Here is a 21,956-nt window from a genome sequence, read left to right on the forward strand (position 1 = left end):
AGGAAAAAGACTCCTGATGCCCTATCTCCTTGCACCCTCTCTAAGAAAGGGGTACATGGCAGGACACCTTGTACAATGAGTTTAAAATGGTTGCCGCCTCACAGCTCTTGGAATTATTTGTATTAGAAGGATCCTCCAAGAATGAGGGAACAATCCAGCTCTCACTGTGGCTGTCCATTGTCTTTGCATGTGAACTTCCATCTCTATTATAGAACTGATTCTAAAAGTTTCTTCTGAAACTGGAGACTGGAGTTCCTTTTCTTCCCCATTCTTTTTTTTTTTTTTCCTTTGTTGAGATGACATTGGTTTATAACACTGTATATGATTTAGGGTTATGGGTTCACATAAAGCTTGAGCTCTTAACCTGTGGTCCATGAATAAAATTCAGGGGTATGTGAACTTGAATGAAAAAATAATCAACTTTATTTTAGCTAACCTTTAACTGTAATTTAGTGTTTCCTTCAACAAGGCAACAAACCACAATAGTATTAGCGGTACTTTGACTTTGTTATCAGTAGAAATGAAGATAGGTTTATAGTACATTACAGTTTTATGTATCTTGTTTATGCTTCTCGCTATTCCAAAATTATGATAGTTCTTGTTATTTAATGCATTAGTAAAGATGCACACATCCCCTATAATATAAAATGATTTGATATCTTGATAATAGCATTTCAATTTCAATATGCTCGATTTCTTATATATTTTATGAGTTTGAAAGTGTTACTCTAGGGTCCATAAGTTCTACCAAACTGTCAGAGAAGTCCTTGGCTTCAAACAGTAGAGAGTGTTGTTTCAGGTTTCCATAGCTCTGCAATAGGCCACTCCAAAAGAACAAAACATCACCATTTTTATGTGCACATAATTCTGTGGATCAGGTCTTTGGACAGAGTTTATCTCTGCCCCTAAAGACCTTGGTTCTGACATTGAGTAGTAGAAGGAAGTCACTTGGAAGTGAATCCTCTACCCCAGTCAAGACTTCAGATTGACATGTGCAAAGATCATATGAGATTATTGTTATTTCAACCACTAAATATTGAGGTAATTTATTATGACACAATAACTACTAGCAACATATGCTCAGTCAAAATCACAGAGAGTACAAGGATCTTAGAGCATCTTCCAGTCCATTGCTGACTTATGTAATACACAGGTTATCCATTAGGTTAATAATAATCCATTTTCTAGGTTCTAGAAAAGAGTATTTTTTTAATTTCTGTATCATTATATCAATTCTTTTCATATGTATGCTTTATAATGTACCTAGTATATATAAAAAAACAAATTTTAAATAACTAAATATACACACATTAGAGGTATATGACCAATTTTTTTTTTTGTTTCTTATTCTTTTGTTTTTTACTCAGTTGAAGGACATTTTGAGTTTCTGGCATAGCGCTCAAAACTTCATCCCAATTCTGATAGGATTCATCAAATGCTATGTCAGTATGAAATCCTCCATAAAACACAAAACACCCACACATTCCAGATCACATACTTGAAAGGTACATGCTATGCAGTCCTGCTTAGACCTCAGAATAGAGGACATTTCAGGATGCTTTTTTCTGGGTGCTTAATCATCCAGATTTGTATTAATCATCCAGAGTTATTTCACACCACAGGAATATGATTCTTGGAATATCCTCACTGGAGGGAAGAAATTCTCACAAAAATTTAAAAAATAAGTTCATTAATTTTAATATGATCTTTGCACAGAAAACACTTTGTTTTTAGTCAATTTCATGAATATAGAGAGTTTGAGATGGGTTTTCTGACACCACCATTTATCCCATCTTCTTCCTGAAAGACTTCTACATATATATTTCTTATAGTGGCCATTAGCATCTACACAAAATTTTGATTCATTATTTTTAAATTTACATTTAACATATCAACCAACATGGTATTATTTGACCAATATGGTATTATTTGTGATTAGCTACAAGAAAAATCTAGTATTATATATTGAGTTGCTTAGTGCTGCTTCACAGAAATATAATGTAAGCCACATATGTAATTTTTCTAATAGTCATGAAAAGTTTAAAGAAATGTGTGAAATTGACTATATTTTACTTAATAAGTGATATTCAAATGATTATTTTAACATGTAATTGATACAAATATTATTGACATATTTTATACCAATTTTTCATACATGCATTATTTTTATTTATTTGTACATACAAGAACTGGGGTATAGGCCAGAGGAGTGGGGGTGAGAGGATTCACCAGAGACAGAGTGAGGAGCAGAACAGGTGGATTGACTGAAATACGCTGCTGAGGGGAGCAGCAGGTGAGACAGGAGAGGTCTGCTGTGCCATGTGGGTTGTCCCTGGCCAGGGATTGAACTCATGCTACAGTGGTTGCGGATAGCTTCATAGTGCTGAGACTTATCCGCTTGTGACACCAAGGAGACCCTACATTTTATACTTACCAGTGTATCTCAGCAGGTACCAGCCACATCTCAAGTACTGAACAGCCACTTTTAGCTAGTGCTGAACTTCAGACAATGCAGGTCTGGTCATTCCCTTATTGAATAGATACTTGGGCTCTTTCCAGTTTTTTATTGCTATACTATTTGGAATTGTTATAAACATTTCCTCTTTGAATGAACCCTTGGTTTGGTACTCCCATGTACTCTGAGCACATGACCCTCATCCTTTACCTTTTTTTTTTAAGTATTATAAACTGTTAATTGGTACTAAGTAAACATTTATCCTGCTGCATTGTAACTCATAATTCATCCTGTGGCCGTAGTGCTTGAGACATATGGAGACCTTTTAATCTTGCCTCTCCTCCTCCTGTCTGGCAATCTCATTTCTCATTCATTCCCAAGGTGGGTCTCTGGTTTGCTTCTGGCTCCACCACCACTGTGCAAGTAGATGTACTTGAGAGAGTGCTGCTGGGATTTTTTTCAGTGGGGATACAGCCCCAGTGCCTTTCAACCTGTCTTTTTCTCCTTTGCAAGGCCTCCCTGCTATCTTTGTGGGCATGCCCTGTCATGCCCCAGGCCATGAAGGTCTGTGGACACTTAAGTCAGAGACTTAGTATCCTTTTTGTGTCTATGACCTGAACCAGTCATATCCCCTTCGCTGGGCACTTTCAACCCTGGGAGTAAAAGCAAAGAGGAAAACTCATGTCATCATGGAACATATCACTGGATCTATCTTTGGAACAATTTACATCCAACTCTTCAATTGAATTTAAGCTTGAACCTTCCCTTACTTTCCACTTTAATTTGTCAGCAGAGCTTTTCAGGGATTATTTAGAAAACACCTGGAGACTAGAGTCCTTCATAGCTGACATCCTGTGCTTTACAGGATCTGGGTCCTGAGAGAGTTTTCATTATTACTATTGAGGTAATGTTAGTTTACAACCATATATAGTGTTCAGGTGTACAGTTTCTCACCTAAGCAATGACACCTACAGCAAAATGTCCAGACACTGTCCTACATCACTTTACCACTATATCTATATTTTAATAGACAAAATAGATAATGTATCTATCTCCCTCATTAAACCCCATGCTCCAAGAGGCCCATTTCTTCTTCTTTGTTTTGGCCTTAGCACCAAAAAACTTGTCTGGTATAACTAATTAAATATTTGTTGACCCAAAGAGAAGAGAATGACAATTTATTTCTTCTCATTTCTTTCTGGAAGAAGAAGAGAATGACCCTGAGGCCGAAGAGGAGATCGAAGGTGAGGAACCTGAAGTTCAAGAAGCAGCTGAAACCCCTGATGTAGCTGAGGAGACCAAGGGACCTTTACCTGAAGAGCCTGAAATCTCTGAGGTCCCTGAACCAGAGCAAGAATCAGGTCAGACTTTATTGAGGCCCATTTACCCGCATTGGAGTGTTTTATGTGCATGCTTGTGTATTTATGAGTGTGTGTTGAGAAGATGGAAGCAGGCTAAGAATGGAGAGATCCATCCTAAAGAACAGCCATTTAGTTCAAGTCACATGGTTTGAAGTATGGAAGGAAAGCCGTGTGATCTCTGGCCGAGTACTGGCACTCAGGGCCTGCTACATAATTTGTGGGGCATATTGCTCAGAAAACAGGGGAAAAGTGCCACTAAAGATCCTAAAATATAAAACTTTTTTTCTTTTCTCCTGTGATTTGTCTCTCAACTTACTGTGGTGCATTTTATTTTATGACTACTTCATGTCATTCCAAAAAAGAAAAATTAAATTTTAAGTTACTGCCACTGTTCATCTTATTTTTTAAATGCAAATAGAACATTTAACTCCTGCAGAATAAATGAAATGAAAGATTTATTATTTCACAGTGATGCATGTATATGCATTTACTAGGTCATTGTCATTTTCATATACAAAACATATACAACTTCTTAATATGCACATATTCTACTAACATTCTCTACCTTTAGCTTCCTATTAGGGAAGGACTAAAGGGAAGAGGAATTCTAGGTTGCCTTTATCTTTCCCTTTCTATGTCATCACTTTCAGCCTAATTGCTTAGCTAATACAGAAAAATAACAGAGTAAGGGCCTCCCCAGTGGCGCAGCGGTTGAGCGCTGGGTTGTGAAGCTGCCCACGGCCCCTGCGGCGCCGGTTCGATCCCCGGCTGCTCCCCGGCCACCAGAGGAGGGTCCCACATGGCGCGCAGACCTCTCCTGCCGCCCGCTGCTCCCCTCAGCAGTGTACTTCGGTCCTTCTGCCTGTTCTACTCCCCACTCTGGCTCTGGTGAATTCTCTCACCCTCCCGCGCTTCTGACTATACCCAGTGCTTGTATAAACAAACAAATAAATAAATAAATCTTTAAAAAAAAAAAAAAAAGAACTGACTTAAAAAAAAAGTGAAAGTATGATCTCTCCAGGGTTTCACATACTCCCCTCTACCCACTCCTCAGTCACACTTCCTACCACAAATAGTGGGGCCCTTTGAATTTTATGCTCATGCTCGGGCATCAGGAACATTCATAAAGATGAAATGACAAGGACTGGCAAACACATATCATGCATATCTCTGCTCACATATGTATTCCATTGACGTCTGCTTGGGTCTTGCTGTAGTAAACAGTTCAAAGATAAAATTATTAAAAATTTCAAAATGACAACAAACGAGCATTAAACTCTTGATACCAATATGAGCATGAGATCCCATTCAGCTACACAGATCACAGGCCCACAAAGCCAGCCTACGTAAGATTTCCAGTTTGGTGGGTTGAGCAGGCAAGAAGGAGTCTCTGAGCGATAAAAGTCACTCTAAAGACTGAAGCAGCAAGATAGGGGACCCCACCATGGTGAGAGTGAGGCTCTTAAATGCTTCCAAGCACACTTAGAATTGGATTAGAAACTGATCTTACAAATTAAGTCTTCAGACACCTGCTGCTAGATCCCAGCCTGGAACAACTCAGGGTTATAAAGCTCCTGATAGTTGATAAAAGAACCAGAATTAATGGGAATTTTTACAATGAGAAATCTCAAGTTCAAAATAGATTATTTTTTCAACAAACAACTACGGGGAGTGGGGGGTGGGGAAAGGAGGGATTGGGGTCAAAATAAGGGGATTGTAATTGTATGGGGAATATAAAAATAAAATTTAAATTAAAAAAACAAAATAGATTATTTTTGCTATAGAGATTGGTATTATCAGACAAAAAGTATAAAATCATATCCCTTGTACCACACAGAGGCGCCAGCAGAATAAAATACCCAATTTCCTTTTAAGAGTTCCACACTTTTATTGACTTGAGCTCTCACCCAGAAACTTTGTTATTTTCTTCCGTGCCTAGCCAATTAAACTGTTAATTCTCCGACCCACCTACATATTGCAAGACCGCAGGTCATAAAATACCCAAAGAAATAAAATAAACTGTCATTCATTAATACCAAACATACACCCAGAGTCTTAATATCTACAGTGTTTCACAATTAGGGAGGATCTGGACTAGAGAATTATTTAATTTTATTATCTTTTATCTCATTCCCTCCCCACCCCCCAGGGAATCTGCTTTGCATGTTCTAATGCCAACATCCTACTCCATTAGGCTAAGTTCTAGCCTGATGCTGTAAACGTAACTGGACTTCTAGACTAGTTCACTTCTGTGAAATGATGGATCTGTATTGCCATATTAAACCATATTCTATTTCAGAGGGCCTTACATTTGGTTTAGCTAGTGATTCCTTCTTCCTCCTTAGCGTCTCTTTCCACACAGTCTCTTCTAAATTACATAGGTAGGTAATTTTTTTCACTTAAAAATGCCCCATTTAGTCCTCAAAAGACAAATACTATGTAATTCCACCTAGAGTAGTCAAAATCATAAAGACAGAATGTATTATGGTGACTGCCAGGCAGCTGGACAGAAGGGGAGGTTGGAAGTTATTGTGTCATGAGTATAGTTTCAAGTTTCCAAGATGAAAAGAGTTATGAGGATAAAGGTTGGGGATATTTATACAGCTGTGTGAATGTATTTAACACCACCATACTGTAAACTTGAAAATGGTTAAGATGATAAGTTTATGTGTATTTTACCACAATTAAAAAAAAAAAGAAAGAAAGAAATGGCCCTGTCAAACATAAATTCATTACTTTGGGCACTTCTGTTTGTTTTTTGCTTTACCAAGAGTGCCCTGTTGCAGATGGACAATATCTGCCAAATACAAATCCACCGCTGTCCTGATGCCATGTACAAATACTATTGAATAATATTTAATTGCACTTAGCCAAAATTGTATGACCATGTATCAAGTCTTCTGATCAATGACCTTTTGTATATTTAAGAATATTCATTTTCTGCCCTAATTCCTTTTTATGTCATACTTCAGGTAACAAGAACTATATGTTACATTAGATATAGTATATACAAGTTAAACTGGTATTTGAAATTTTTTCTGTACCAAACATTATAATGGAATAATGTTTTAAAATTCAAACACTGACTATTAGATTTCTTTTCTAAGGACCTGAATCTTCTGAGTATCCTGCAGTTGAAATAGAAGTTGAAAAAGAAACCAGTGAGGTCCTGGAAACTGAAGAAGAATTACTTCAAGCAGGTTAGATCATAACATAAAAGTGGTTAGTGCATAAAAGTATTCCTCATATTCTCTTAAAAATGGTCTTTGTCTGTTATTTAAGGCATAATACAACCTTCTACTTGTTTCTTTCTTCAGTTGATGCTCATTCTGTTTATTTAGCTTATAATATTAAAAGTGTATCTAAGTGTCTTATAATTCTGTTTTTCACCAAATACATCTAAGTGTATCTAAGTGTTTTATAATTCTGTTTTTAACCAAATACCTTATACATTTTATTAATAGTTAAATTTGTCATATGCAATTCATATCAATTACCCAAATAATTTGGATTTTATTAATACATAATAATTTACTAATAGATAATAATTAATCTATTGCCAATACAAGGATCAAAGTATAGTTAAAATACGAATTTATGAATGCCTACATAAACTGAGAACAATAAATTCATTTCTTGCAAGGGTTTGAAAAGCATAAAGCTTAAATTATTTTGGCAATCTATTTGAAGGCTCTTTCTTCTTTCCTTTAATAAAAGTTGAACTGCCTGAATTTCCAGAAGATGCTTATCCTGATGTTCCTGAAATGGAGCCATTTAAAGACCATCTCCAGTCTTTTGTCTCTTCTTGGAGTCTTATGGAAGCAGCAGTCACTGAATCTTTTATTCAAATTTTAAACTTGGAGATTGCACATAAGTCTCCAGAGGAACTATTTCAGAAAGTAATCGAAACTATGGAAAGTAAGGGCTAGAATCATAACATTTGTTATAAAAAATCAGGTAATATTAAAAAAGTACTGTGAAACATTAATGCCTTTCTTGATGGTTATGAAATATAACATTCACTATATCAGCAATGATTTTTTAAAAGTTTAAACTGTCATAGAGAAGGCACCAGCCAAACAGTCATGGGGGACCATAGCACTGGCCACACTAGTCACAGTCATATAGAGAATTTGTAAAGACCTATTTGCAAATACATTTAAGCTAAAAGATCAGTCATTATAATTAATTATCCTACTCTTTGCCTGCTGTGATAAGGTAATATTCTTTAAGCCTAAAAATATTTTCCCATATGTTCTCTTTTTTTTTAACAGAACCTTTTCAATATGCTGGCTGGGAGTTAACTATTGACGATTATGATGAAGAAGCTGAAGACTATCAGGCCGAAACAGAAGTTGAGGAGGACTTAGAAGAAGAGGAAGAGGAAGAGGAAGAGGTATGGTTCTTTTATTACTGCTCATTCCCATTGATCCCCTCACAACTGTTTGTGACCCCAAGTGAATAAGCAAATGTCCTCAACTTTGTAAGCATTTTCACACATACTTTACCCCCACTTCAGTTTCACTTGACCCTTGAAATGCTAGGGCAACTTAGTATATTACTCCGATGAGGGCAAAATAAAGTCTTTTCAACTTCTTTCCCCATGGAAACATCTGTAGGTATTAGACACAAATGTACTTCATAAATTAATAGAAGTTTTACATAAAAGACAACAATGGAGTGTTTGAGAGTCTGCTTATATGATATAATGAACTGTATTCTCAAACAAGAACAACTTTTTGCTATTTGAATTAAATAAAACATTTCCCAATTATTATTTGAGCACAGTTCCTTAGTAGAAAACAAATACCGAGACATCTTCCATTTCATTTCCAATGGGTAAGAAGTTGTGACCCTGACTTAACTTTTGCTTCTTGGGAATAATTTTAACCTGACCTCACAGTGACCCTGCACCAAAAAATCCTAAGATTCTTCACTATATCCATGTCTGTAGAGGACTGGAGAGATACCTTTATTCGCAATGCTGCTTTATTTTCCTTATGAAAATAAAGACGTTTAGGATACATAGAGGCATATGAATTAGTAAATTTTTAATTGATTCAAATAGTATAAAATTGGTCTTTTGTAGATTGTTTTAAAGATATATTGTTATGAGTTAAATATTCAAGGTGCATTTTTTTTAAATTTCATCTTTAGTATTATTTCAAAATACTCTTTGTTAATGTTTTCCAAATTTTGAATAATATTTCCAGAATGATGACAGAATTAAAGAGAAGAGAAGGCATTTGGGAGATTCAAAGCATTTTTGTCCAGTGGTTCTCAAAGAAAACTTCATCCTACAACCAGGCAACACAGATGAAGCAGTTAAATATAGAGAAAAAATCTATTACTTTTCAACTCCTGAGGCTAAAGAAAAGTTTTTGGAGCACCCTGAGGAGTATGTGGCTCATAAAGAGCCACTAAAGGTAAAAACAATATTCCTATCCTATTGATTGTTCCTGAGTACTTTCTTAGGGACTTAAGACCAACCTTTGTAGTAATGTATACATAACCATTTTTAAGTGTACAATTAGATGGCATTAATTATATTCATAATGTTTTATAATCATCACCACTATCTCACTCTAGAGACTTCTAATCACCCCAAATTGGAACTCTGTATAATTTTAACAATGACTTCCATTCTCTCCAACTCCCGACCAAATACTCTATTTACTGTTATGATGAAATTGTTTATTTTAGTTATCTTGTATAAGTGGAATCATCCAGTTTTTGTTTCCTTGTGTTTGGCTTTCACAAATATTTTTAAAGAAGAAAGAAAGTTGTTCCAATGATGACAAACAAGAATTAAAAAAAAACTTTAGGATGGTTTGTTCTACAATCTTGGGAACAATAGCCATCTGAACCAGTTTTGAAACAGTTTAATTGATCAAAGATGTTCACCTCAGGGAACACTCCCTTACAGTGTAACCAATGTCAGTCCTAGCTCCTGAGAGTCAGCCAGTCAGGCTTGGAGGAGCCCCTGTGATCCTGCCTCAGAGAGTGAACAAGGTCTACACCCCAAATCCCGAGTCATCTCACTTCTACAGATGACATCAACCCACTCGCACCTCTGAAAGTCCATCAACCCCTGAATCCCAACTTCCCCAAATCCTATCTTATGATCAGCAAACTGCTCTGCTCAGAGAAAACAGTAGGGCTGGCCTTTAATTTAGTAAACTGTGTTTTACTTCAGCTAAGATGATATTACATGTTAGTTAGACACAAGGCATTACTGTAGAAATCAAAATGAATAATTACTTTATGTTGTGTTCCAAAAGGTTGTTCTTGAAACTAGATAGTTCCTCATCTCTAATATGGAAATTACAGAACTTGATGAAAGGACTTCCAGCATGTCATTAGTAATGGGCTTTTTGTTTGGTAAAGAGTTTGGTGGGTTTTTTAATCGTGCTAAGAGAGTGCCTTTCCATTTTTTAATTAGAAATTTTTTTTACTTGTTTTTTGATGACATTTTCTTTTTCTTGAGATAACCTTGGTTTCCAACATGATATATGATTTAGGGGAAGAGGTTCACAGCTCTTCAGATTATGTTACCCACCACCAAAATGCCGATACTCCACCATTGACTGTTAGGCCCACTCCTCCTTTGTTCCCCATCATTTTTAAAAAACAAAACATTTTATAACTATAAGAAAGTGAAAATCAAAATCAACACACAACTATGAACCAGAGACACTCTATGGGGGGGTGGGGCGTGGGGAGGGGAGGGATTGGGGTCAAAATAAGGGGGTTGCAATTGTATGGGGAATATAAAAATAAAATTTATTATAAAATAAATAAATAAATCTTTAAAAAAACATTTTATTTTATTAAATACCTTTTGATTCATAACTGCAGAATGAAGTTTAAGGTGTCCTATAGATGCTCCCTGAGCACCATTGTTCTTGCATTGAATTACATCAATAGATATGCTAATCTCGAAATAGCAGTCTTGGGAACAATAGCCATCTGAACCAGTTTTGAAACAGTTTAATTGATCAAAGATGTTCACCTCAGGGAACACTCCCTTACAGTGTAACCAGTGTCAGTCCTAGCTCCTGAGAGTCAGCCAGTCAGGCTTGGAGGCACCCCTGTGATCCTGCCTCTGAGAGTGAACAAGGTCTACACCCCAAATCCTGAGTCATCTCACTTCTACAGATGACATCAACCCACTCGCACCTCTGAAAGTCCACTTCACTGAGTTTGTGAAGTGATAATTCCTACTCCGTCTTAGGGAGGACAATTAATATGACATGTATTTTCTAAATTATTCAAAATTTCCTTTTTTTCACCCTCCCTCTCTCCCATCTCTCCTGACCCATCCCACTGTGGCAGGCTCCCCCACTAAGAATATGCCTTCTAGGCCCCCATGGTTCTGGCAAAACTGTCTGTGGAAGACAATTGGCAGAAAAATTGGGAATTTTTCACATTCAGTTTGAAGAATTTCTTCAAGAAAAACTAATGGTCAAACTTGAAAAGAAAGTTGGACTTGAATATGAGGAAGAGTCTGAGGAAGAACAATCCGCAAAAGAAGAAATTGAAGAGCTTGCACGTCAAGCTAATATTACAATCAAGGATGACACACCAAAGAAGCCGGTAGTAATATTAATATTCTCTTCACAGATAGTTGTGCTTACTGTTAATACTTTTGGAAAATAGAATATAAGTTGTATAAAACTACACATTTCTAAAAATCATCCTCCTCGTATGGTAGTCTTAACTGTTCCTCTAGAAGATAAAATACTGAGTTTTATATAACTCCCTGATATGACTGTGGTAGAGTATTTGTTTGGGACTATGTTATTTGAAATGTCTGTCCTAGATTTTAAAGTTTCCCATACTGGGTTTTCAGCTTTCTGCCAAAATCATAAAAATCTGCTCCAGCACAATGGAAATCTCAAAATATTAATTTCTAATGAAACCTCACAAGTTTGTATGGATCTCTTAGGAAGGTTCTATCTGGGGTTGTAAAAAGAAAATTCTTAATTCAAACTCACTTTTTAACCAAAGCTAGACATTTTCTTCTCAATGGTTGCCCTCTAAATGGAAACAGGTACAGCTTGTATTTCAGATGACTGCCTGGGTTATATAACTATAAGGTAGATGACAATTAAGGTAAGCCTTATAGGTGTGTTACATAGATCAAACAAGGTTTTGGCAAAAAGTGATAGGGCAGGTATCCTGAGGCCATGTATGAATATCAGTCATACTAATTGCTAGTAATTCCTGTAAACTATAGTGGATATACTGTCTTATTAAAGCTGTCTGAAAGACTGCTTTAAAGAATTCAAGTTAAGGGGCTTCCTTGGTGGCACAGGGGTCAAGTCGCAGCACTATGAAGCTATCTATAGCCACTGCAGCATGAGTTCAATCTCTAGCCAGGGAGGTGACCAACATGGTGCAGCAGACTTCTGTCTCACCCGCTGCTCCCTTTAGCAGTGTACTTTAGACTTTAGTAGATCTACCTGTTCTGCTCCCCACTGTCTCTGGTGAATCATCTCAAACCCCCACCTTACCCCGTACCTCTGGCCTGCACCCCAGCTCTTATATGCATATATAAATCAATCTTTTTTAAAAAAATTTAAAAATAAGGAACTCAAGTTTAAAACATTTAGAAACAACAGTATGAAAAGTGACAGTATAAAAACAAACAGGTCTCATCTTAATCAACTATGTAATCTAGTGTTATTAATAATGGAGTCTTAAGTTTCTTACTTTGTTTTTTTGATTTTTGTTTTTAGACTCCGGAAGTACAACTTACTGAAGAAGAAGAAGCAATCAAAGCAAGCCTAATGGAAAATGAGTCATTGCCTCCTGAAATTCTTGAAACCATTCTTTCTGAGTGGTGGCTTAAGGAACCAATACGGTATCTCAATTTGTATACATTCATTTGCTTTATTCACAAAAGTTAAAATATAGTTAAACATATATTTAAAAATTTCTCCTTTAACTTGCATGTAAACTAGTGATTTTTACTTGGGCTGCAAATTAGAAACATCTGGGGAATTACTGAAAAAGATGGGGCTCCACCCAAAATAATTGAATCAAAACTTGCAGGAATGTGAGGTTGGTAACTAAGCACTAGTATCTTTGAGAGCTTCCAAGCTGATTCTGATCTGTAGTCATGGTTGAGAACACAGATTCTAAACCCATGTACCACAATGTGGTCCTAGACTTTTCTCCTGAAAGTCTTTTAACAATTTTAGGTGAGACCCCCTTAATAGCTGTGCATAATGTTATCCCTCTACCAAGAACTGGAACAAGCTGACCAAGCCAAGACAAATTTAAGACTCTCTAGATTACCAGTTTAAAACTTCAGCTTGATTTCCTAACCACCAGAAGCAAATGAAATAATATTATAGTACCAATAACAGCAAAAACTAAAATGGAACTTACTGTCAGTTACTGTTCTACTTAAATTTATTCATATAAATTTACTCCAGTCTTACAATTATAGTAAGGGATAGAAAATGTTATTCTCTCACTTTGGAGATAAGGAAACTATGTAATAGAGAATTCAGATAGTCGGCCAGTCTCAGTGCTGCTCTGGACATTGGCTTTCACTTAGTCCCTGGTCTAGATGAGTGAGTGGGATATTAGTCATTGACCTTGATTTCAATTTTGTGTCCCAAAAATTAGATCTATTAGATCTAGTTGTAGGAAATTTAGGCAGGTTACCTAAGCTGCATAGTCATGGGTCTTTCTTCATTACTTTAACTCCCATTTCACACTATATATTTTTTAAAAGACTAGGGATTAGAGAATTCAACAGTCTTAGAAGTTAAAAAAGAAATTGGAAAGGCCTAAATATAATAGCTGAATATTATGCAAGCATTAAAATTTATTATAATAAAGAATTTGTACTAGCATCAGAAATGTCATTTCATTTTAAGTTATAAAAGAAGATACAAATTTATTTATAATATGGTAGAGAGATGGACATGTGAAGAACACTTGGAAAGAAATTAAGCAAAATGGGGCCTCCCTGGTGGCGCAGCAGTTGAGCGCTGGGTTGCGAAGCTGCCTGCAGCCTCTGCAGCACAGTTTGATCCCCGGCTGCTCCCCAGCCACTGGAGGAGGGTTCTGCCTGGTACACAGACCTCTCTTGCCGCCCGCTGCTCCCCTCAGCAATGTGCTTCAGTCCTTCTGCCCGCTCTGGCTCTGGTGAATTCTCTCACCCTCCTGCGCTTCTTACTGTCCCCAGTACTTATATAAATAAATAGATAAAATAAATAAACAAACAAACAAACGAATGAATGAATGAATGAATCTTTAAAAAAAAGAAATTAAGCAAAATGTTGATAGCCTCTGAAATGTGAGATTAGGGATAATTTTGCCTTTTTTCATGCTTCTCTCTATTTTCCAGTTTTTTTCTGTAGTGAGATTTGTTGTTCTTATAATTGTTGTATTAGAACTGAAGAAATATAACAAAGTCCTAAACTAAGATGCAATAGTAGGACTTTGCTGTTATGTGAGAAGCAAAAGGAAGTTGAGGGAGAATGCCAAAATAATTCTGAAGTTGATGACCTGAACCCTAATCCAAAGAAAGAGCAATATGAAAGGGTAACAATTAGTATGATTTTTGACAATGTGATGCATGTGTAGTTCTAGAGGGGCACTCAAGTGGAGAAACTAAACAGATTTTTGAAAATTCTGAATTCAAAATCAGAAAAGAAGTTAGATGTAGAGTAAAAATTTTGGAGTTACTGACAAATAAGAAACATCTGAAACAGAGGAGACTGCACTAAAGGCAGCGCTAAAGAGAAGGATACATATTTTGAAGCTAATATATGTATATTTGCCCATATAATAAGAAAGAAAACAAGATGCTAAAATGCCAGCTAGCTCTTTTCCTATATGTATGTCTGTTATGGTATCATATATGTATCACCTCATTAACATGGCAAGAGACACCTTTCACACTCTCAACAATTAGAAAATTCCAAGGCTTTTGGGAGCTGGGAGGCAGGACTATAGATGAAGACCAAGTATGTATGAGAAATACATTTTGGTCATCTAAATGACAAAATTCCCTTTATTTCCCTATAAATCACAGTATTTTGAAAGTAGAAATACTAAAAGAAATAAAGACACTGTAGTAAACATTTTAAACTATTCATTGAGTATTTTGTATAGAGATTTGTCAATGTTTCTGTTTTTAATTGATTTTATAATAGTTTAAGCAAGTAAAGTGAATTATGAAATTTCCACCTAGTTCCACAGGTTTTATATTAGATGGTTTCCCACGATATCTTGATGAGATCCAGTTTCTGGTGGAACGTGGGTTTTTCCCAGATGCTGCTGTTTTCATACAAGTTGATGATCAAGATATTTCTGATCGCCTTCTTCCTTCCCAAATTAAAAAGTGGAAACTGAAACAAAACAAGAAATTAGAAAGAAAAAATATGATCAAAGAAATAAAAGCAAAAATCAAGGTATTTACTTAAAAATCTTTACAGTAAATATGTTCAGCATCTATTCAATTTATACAGTGGTCTTTACAAAAGTACAATTATGTTAATATGACAGTATGAAAACACCTCTCTCAAATATTAAGACTATTTATAATTAAAAAGCTAGGAATTATTTGAGACCTTTGTGATTATCAGCATATCAATGCTTCTCTCTCAAAGGCAGACAAAATCAAAGATAGTGGTAGCACCAGAGTATCCCTTTATCAGACACAGAAACAGACTGGAAGAAGCAACAAGTGGAGCAGGCCTTGAAAACACAAAGAAGTAAAATCAGTGATTTTTTGTGCTGCCTCTGGAAATGATGACACAATCCATCGAGGTGATGTTAATTACAGTGAAACAGTTCCAGATACTAGCTATGAACTTCTTTTCTAAAACTATAATCTGCAATCCATCATATGTTCAAAAGTATCAAGGAACAAAATAATTTACTGCTAAGAATTTATCTAACAGTAATGAAAACATGTCCCATATAAAAATTTATATGGGAATATTTATAATAACCAAACAGTGGAAACAACCCATTGTTCATCAACTGATGAATGAATAAACAAAATATGGTAGACATCCACACGGGGGGGGGGGGGGGTTGGGGGGGGGGGGTGCTGGTCCTGACCCAAGTCAGCAGCATGGGAGCCTCCTGACTCCCTTCCTCTGTGGACACACCAAGGTCACAGCTACACATGAAGCACTTTGCTCTCAAGGAAATCAGAAACTAGCTGAGTGACTCCTATACATTGGGAAAATGAGAAAATACTCTTATTGCCCACATCAAAATAGCTGCAGTGTCAGGGTTTAGCTTCCCGCTCGGTCTGCGTTGACAGTGACCCTCCCCTTTGGGAGACCAGTAGTTGAGAGGGTGACATGACATTAGTTAAACACTCTGCTTTGGTTAACCGCCTATGAAATGGGATAATATTCTCTGTCTGGCAGTATGTTTGAGCAGAAAATGAAAGTATATCTATATAATAGCTGAACAAGAGACCAGAGTTAGGAGTATACAGCAACAAACTTACCACCATCACATACTTTCCTGGAAAATTCACTATTCTTTCACCTTGAGGAAAAAAAATGTTAATACATAGAAGTAATTTTATCATCATCATTGAACATTTTAAACATCTCTTTCTTTAACAGAATGATATGATTTCTAAAAGGAGGGCTGAACTCATAGCAGAGAGAGAGAGCAAAAGGAAAGATGTAAGTAAATAAAAAAAAATTTAAAGCAGTATACCCATTCTGTCCTCTTCCCTCCCTCTCTTTCTCTCTGTAGGTGATACATACATACATACATACATACATACATACATAAAAGGAGCTGAAGCAATTATTTCTTAGTCCAAAATACATACAACCTAAAAGGCATCTAAACTTACTAAACTGAGAATATTGTGGCATCATCTACAGAATATGAAGTCTTCTCTTCAGTATTTGCCTTGATCTTTACTCAGTCAGTCAGTTTATCATCAAGCCTTAATTCAGCACTTATAGCATTTTATTTTTTTATTGGAGTTACAGTGCATCAACATATCAGGTGTATTATCACTGAAAATCAACATGTGTATATACTACCTTAAGTCCAGTTCTATCCATTACCAAACAATTGCCCTCTTTGTCCTGATTATCCATTCCTTTCCCCCTTCCCTGATAACCAGTAAATGGTCTTATAATCCAAAAATTTATTCTTGTTTTACTTATTTCATCTCTGTGTTTGTTTTCCCTATGTACCATGTATGAGTGAAATCGTACAGTGTTTGTCTTTCTCCATCTGGCTTTTCACTATGCACAATACCCTCTAAGTCCTGGGATTGACGGTGAACAAAATTGACAGAGGTCTCTGGTCTTACTCTATTTTTCATTCCGTGAACAAATATGTTCTGTAAATCTACTCATTTCAAGGAGCCATGCTAATGTTAAAGAGCAAAAAGAGAGATACTCTAACCTGAATCAAGTCTAGTTAACTACCTTTAGGCCTTGGAAATCCCTGGTGGCCTCCTGGAGTAGCACCTCAGATATCTCTACAGAGTGTTTCTAAAGGAGTTCACACGTTGGAGCTGTCTGGCCTGTACTGGTGTCCTCACTCTAGTTCTTACTGACTTTGTTCTCTACTGACTCCCCAGTGCCTAACATCATGCTGACACACAGTAGGCACTCAACTTATAGTTGCTTTGTTTTATCACATCAAGCAAGTTGCTTAACCTCTCTGAGACTGCTTTATTTCATTGTAAAATAGGAGAAATTACTAATACCCAGTTTTCCTAATTAATAACATTTAAATTTTCCTTCTTTACCATTCTTTAATTAAATCTTTTTCTTAAGAGTATTAGTAAGAGTATTAGTTTTGAGGATAAATTTTAAACATTCTTAATTTACAGTTGTTCTGTTTGTTAACATTAGAAGGGGGGATTTCTTATTAATGTTTTCATTCAAAGATTTGATATTCTATTTTACAAATTAAACAGTGTCTTGTAAGTTGACTTTCCTGAAGCTTAAAAATTACTGCATATCTCACACAGTTAATTTATACAAGTGACTTTTGGAAGCTAATTCCTGAGGTTTTTGATGAAATAAAGTTTATTTTTTGGATTTTTGTCCCTTTAATGGGTGTTTTTTAAGATACATCCTGCTACTTCCTCAGACAAAGAAAGACTAAATAAAACGTAGGCATAGACATGATGTGACAGCTCAGATCAGTTACTGACACACCCTGAGTCGAATCTACCCTGACTTCATGTAACTTTGGAACTTGCTTTCATGAACAGACACAGGAACTTCATTTGCCTCTTTGTACAGAATAAATAGCTCACCTTTTTACACCTAGCTAGGAAACCATTGGGAGATAAAGCCGTTCCTGGGTTTGTCCTCTCACTTTTAATAAAACAACATTGCCTTTTTACTGTCTGACATCTTGGCAGCAAATGAAACATTTTTAACATTAGAAATCACTTCCAAGTCTCATTTTAAATAGCAGGTATCACTAATTTCCCAGGAAAATGTCGCCATCTTGTGGAATTTTTGTGACTAAGACTGTCCTATGCACCAGCCCTTTTGTGTAGGGATTTACATTGTATGTGTTCTAATTCTCAGTGGCCTGACCTCTGCTGTGACTTCTCGCTCTTCCTAGCCACTGACTCCTTCCCCAGTCAGGACAGTTAATGGAGAAACACAGCCTAAGTCCTGAGGGAAGCCAGAGTCAGAGTCCTGTTGAGGTAGAAACAATGTCTAGCACCAGCCAGGGCCATCTTAATGAGCCTCCAGAGACAAGTCAGAGTGCATAGTCTCACAGACTGAAGTGCAGAGGGCTGCAAAAGTGTGCAAGGAGTGCACGGGTTGGAGTTGGCACTGAAAACCAAATAGTTCAGAATCTGGCCTCAAAATCCAGAATCAGCAGGCATCCTTGCTTGCTCCCCAGTGTACTAAGAGAATCTAGTATCTGCATAAGCGTATCTATATTGAGAAGGACCTCTGATCTCTGACAGATCTTTTATTTCTTCCATTTCTTCGTTTCCAGCTCTCATTTTCTCCCTAGTTGTAAACATTTTGACTATAATCTCTATCTCTCCTTGCGTAGGCTTCTACCCAGATGTAGACTCATTCTACTTACCCCTCCGGATAGAAAATTGTGACACAGTTTACTCCAAACTGAGGCCTGTTTCTCTAAACATGAATTTTATTTACTTTTTCTTTGTCCCCTCTGTTTTCTGTTTCTCCTTTCCAGCATTCTTTGGGATTATTTGAATAGTTTAGATATAGTCAATGTGTTTCTGTTATTGATTGACTTTCAGTTGTAACTCTAGGCGTTGTTTTTTTGGTGGTTGCACTCAAATTACATACACATCCTTGACTTTTCAGCTCTACTTATAGCCAATATTATTCCATATAATGTTGTAGAAGCCTTATAGCTATGTAAAGTCCATTTACATTCACTCCTATTCAACCAACATCCTTTATGTACTAGTTATCATGTTTTTGCAACCAAATGAAAACCCCAAGGAAAAAGTCAGTCTGTTTTAAACAAAATTTCATATGTATTTTCAATAAAGATTTCTTTTTAAAAAATACATTCTTTTTTACACTTATCCAGATATTTACCATTTCTCATGTTCTTTATTCCTCTGGTATAATGGAAACCAGAAAGTTGAGGAGAATATGTTCATCTAAATTGTCCTCCTGTATTATTTTTCTCAAACAGCTTTTAAATTTTATCTGTATCTTTGCTTTTCAAGAGTTTGATTATGATACGCCCATACTGCCCCACAACCAAGCTCTGATCAGAAAGGAGCCTGGACACACAAAGTCCTCATCCTCTCATCTTCCTCCCTGCAGCTTCTAGTCCAAATCCCAGCCCTAGGCATCTTATAAAGGAACTGAGGTCAAACAGAAAGGTTAAAAAATAACAAGCTAATCAGAAAATTACAGGCAAGAAATAATGATAATGGGTATGGAAATCAACAGAGAAGGGCCTTCCCAGTGGCACAGCAGTTGAGCGCTGGGCTGTGAAGATGCCGGTGGCCTCTGCAGTGCTGGTTCGATCCCCAACTGCCAGCAAGGGTCCCACATGGTGTGCAGACCTCTCCTGCTGCCTGCTGCTCCCCTCAGCAGTGTGCTCTGTCAATATTCCTGTTCTGCTCCCCGCTCTGGCTCTGGTGAATTCTCTCACCCTCCCGTGCTTCTGACTATTCCCAGTGCTTGCATAAATAAATAAATAAATCTTAAAAAAACAAAACAAAACAGAGGAGTGGGGATGGAAAGAAAAGAGTTTTGAGTATAATTTCATATTTTAACTCTTGAAAACTGGATGTGCAATAACAGAGAGCAAGGAGCCAAGATAATTTCTAGGATTCTAACCAGAAAAGAGAACTCCAATTGAGACAAGGACTCCTTCAGGGAGAAAAGAGTACAGAAAGATGAATAGTGCTCAGTTTTGTGCAAATTAAACTGCACACCGCTTAAAGCCTATACGACATCATATATCACCAATATCCTGTCATGGTCTTAAATAAACATTTCTGTATTGTTCATATTTCCTCAGAGGGGCTATAACATCCTAAAGGTTATATACAGTGTTTTATATAAAGTGACAGTAATAGCTATCATAGCATAGTAATAGCAATATAGCTATTCTTGTATGCTTACCATGTGCCAGACACTTTTCTGCGGACTTTGAATGCATTAAATAATGTCCCTGACAACCCTGTGAGGTATGTACCTTATATTATGCCTCTTTTACAAGTGAGGAAACTGATCACATCCAAGCTGCATGGGTAATGAGTGTTGTATACAAGCATGTATTAGCTTGTCTATTTACTTATGAATTCCCTGTTATGTCAGAGTGTTGAAGGTATTCAATTTCTGAGTGCTGCATATTTAAATTTTTTCTGTTAATGTAGGGGTGCTGCCATACAATAGCCAAGTCTCCTTCAATATTTCAAATGATGATATAGCGGTATCTTTTATCCCATATTTTACATGTATAATTAAGGGGACTCTTTTTCTTCCTCAGTTCATTAGAGACGATGACGAATTCAGTGAGGATGAAAATGATGAAGACGATGATATTGAAAACATCCTTGAAGAAGAGTTTCCAAAAGATGAGGAAACGCTGAGTGAGGAAGAGGAAGAGCAGGAAATTGATGCACTTGAACGCCTGAGAGCTGAACTCGGAGAAAAATTTGACGCAGATATGAATAATTTACAATTACTACAGGTTTTTTTTTCTTATTTTTTCATAACTCAAAAAGTAACATTTGAGAATGAAACAAAAGTAATTTGGTTTATATCTTATATTCTTTTTAACATTTCGAAAGAAATGTGTACTCTAGGACTGAGTTTCCTTTGTCATCACTGCTTACAATTATTAAAACAAGTTAATGAGTCCAGGGCAACATAGAAACCACATGGGGTCAAAGATTTTAGGTGCCAACATGTAGTCACTCCAAAGCTGAAAAATGATTGTTCTCTAGATGGTCATCAATCATCAGCAGTGTGTACTATGTAAAGTACACCCAGTGCCATGACTGGGTGCTACCAACTTTTATCCCCCTAAAAACATTTGGTTTTATGATTTTTTTCTCATCAGGAAGAATTTGAGAAGTTTTTGATACCAGTGATTTTCATTAATGGAGCTCGGAAGATGCACATTGTGCAATATACGTTAAGTACGAAACTGAAATCACTGGTGGAAAATCGTGCAAGCATTTTTGAGAAATGTTATCCAATCACATCACACCTTGCTCAGAAAATGCTCAGTTTTACCTATAAGTATACAAGTGCATTTGGCTACTGGGACCCTGTAAAGGTAATATCAACAAATGTATCTGAAGTCATATTTTCTTTTCTTTTCTTTGCTGTTCTGTTCTGTTCTTTTCTTTTCCTTTCTTTTCTTTTTTTATGTCTAAGAAGACAGTGGATAATTTCCCCCCCCCCAAAAAAAATTATAAGCATTATACATTCTTAACTAGCTATAAAAATATCTGGTTGTTTTGCCTTTCTGAAGTGGAAAAAGTAGTTGAAGAGTTTCATGTCTTTCCTCTATTTCTGTAGAGATAACCTAATTCTAGCTTAGTTGATATTGACACAATCAGTTTTGATTGTATTTAGTTGTGCTATCTTCTTTATCATTGTTATAAGATTGCCAGGAGAAATGTTTTCAAATATGTTAAAATA

At 36.3% G+C, this 21,956-nt stretch overlaps 1 protein-coding gene across 1 annotated transcript in view; it reads left to right on the plus strand.

Moving 5' to 3' along the window:
* The window catches only part of AK9 (adenylate kinase 9), a gene marked incomplete at both ends in the record, with an annotated part of 89,463 nt that overhangs the window by 46,472 nt on the left and 21,035 nt on the right, over window positions 1-21,956 (plus strand). Inside the window, 11 exons of the mRNA XM_084258357.1 lie at window positions 3,661-3,954; window positions 6,924-7,016; window positions 7,534-7,734; window positions 8,091-8,212; window positions 9,030-9,242; window positions 11,152-11,412; window positions 12,558-12,682; window positions 15,032-15,251; window positions 16,428-16,490; window positions 20,794-20,997; window positions 21,370-21,588. Of these exons, the coding sequence (XP_084114483.1) occupies window positions 3,661-3,954; window positions 6,924-7,016; window positions 7,534-7,734; window positions 8,091-8,212; window positions 9,030-9,242; window positions 11,152-11,412; window positions 12,558-12,682; window positions 15,032-15,251; window positions 16,428-16,490; window positions 20,794-20,997; window positions 21,370-21,588 (2,015 nt within the window). The remainder of the gene's footprint in view (window positions 1-3,660; window positions 3,955-6,923; window positions 7,017-7,533; window positions 7,735-8,090; window positions 8,213-9,029; window positions 9,243-11,151; window positions 11,413-12,557; window positions 12,683-15,031; window positions 15,252-16,427; window positions 16,491-20,793; window positions 20,998-21,369; window positions 21,589-21,956) is intronic.

Source organism: Talpa europaea, assembly GCF_964194135.1.
Source record: "Talpa europaea genome assembly, chromosome: 2".
NCBI lineage: Eukaryota > Metazoa > Chordata > Mammalia > Eulipotyphla > Talpidae > Talpa > Talpa europaea.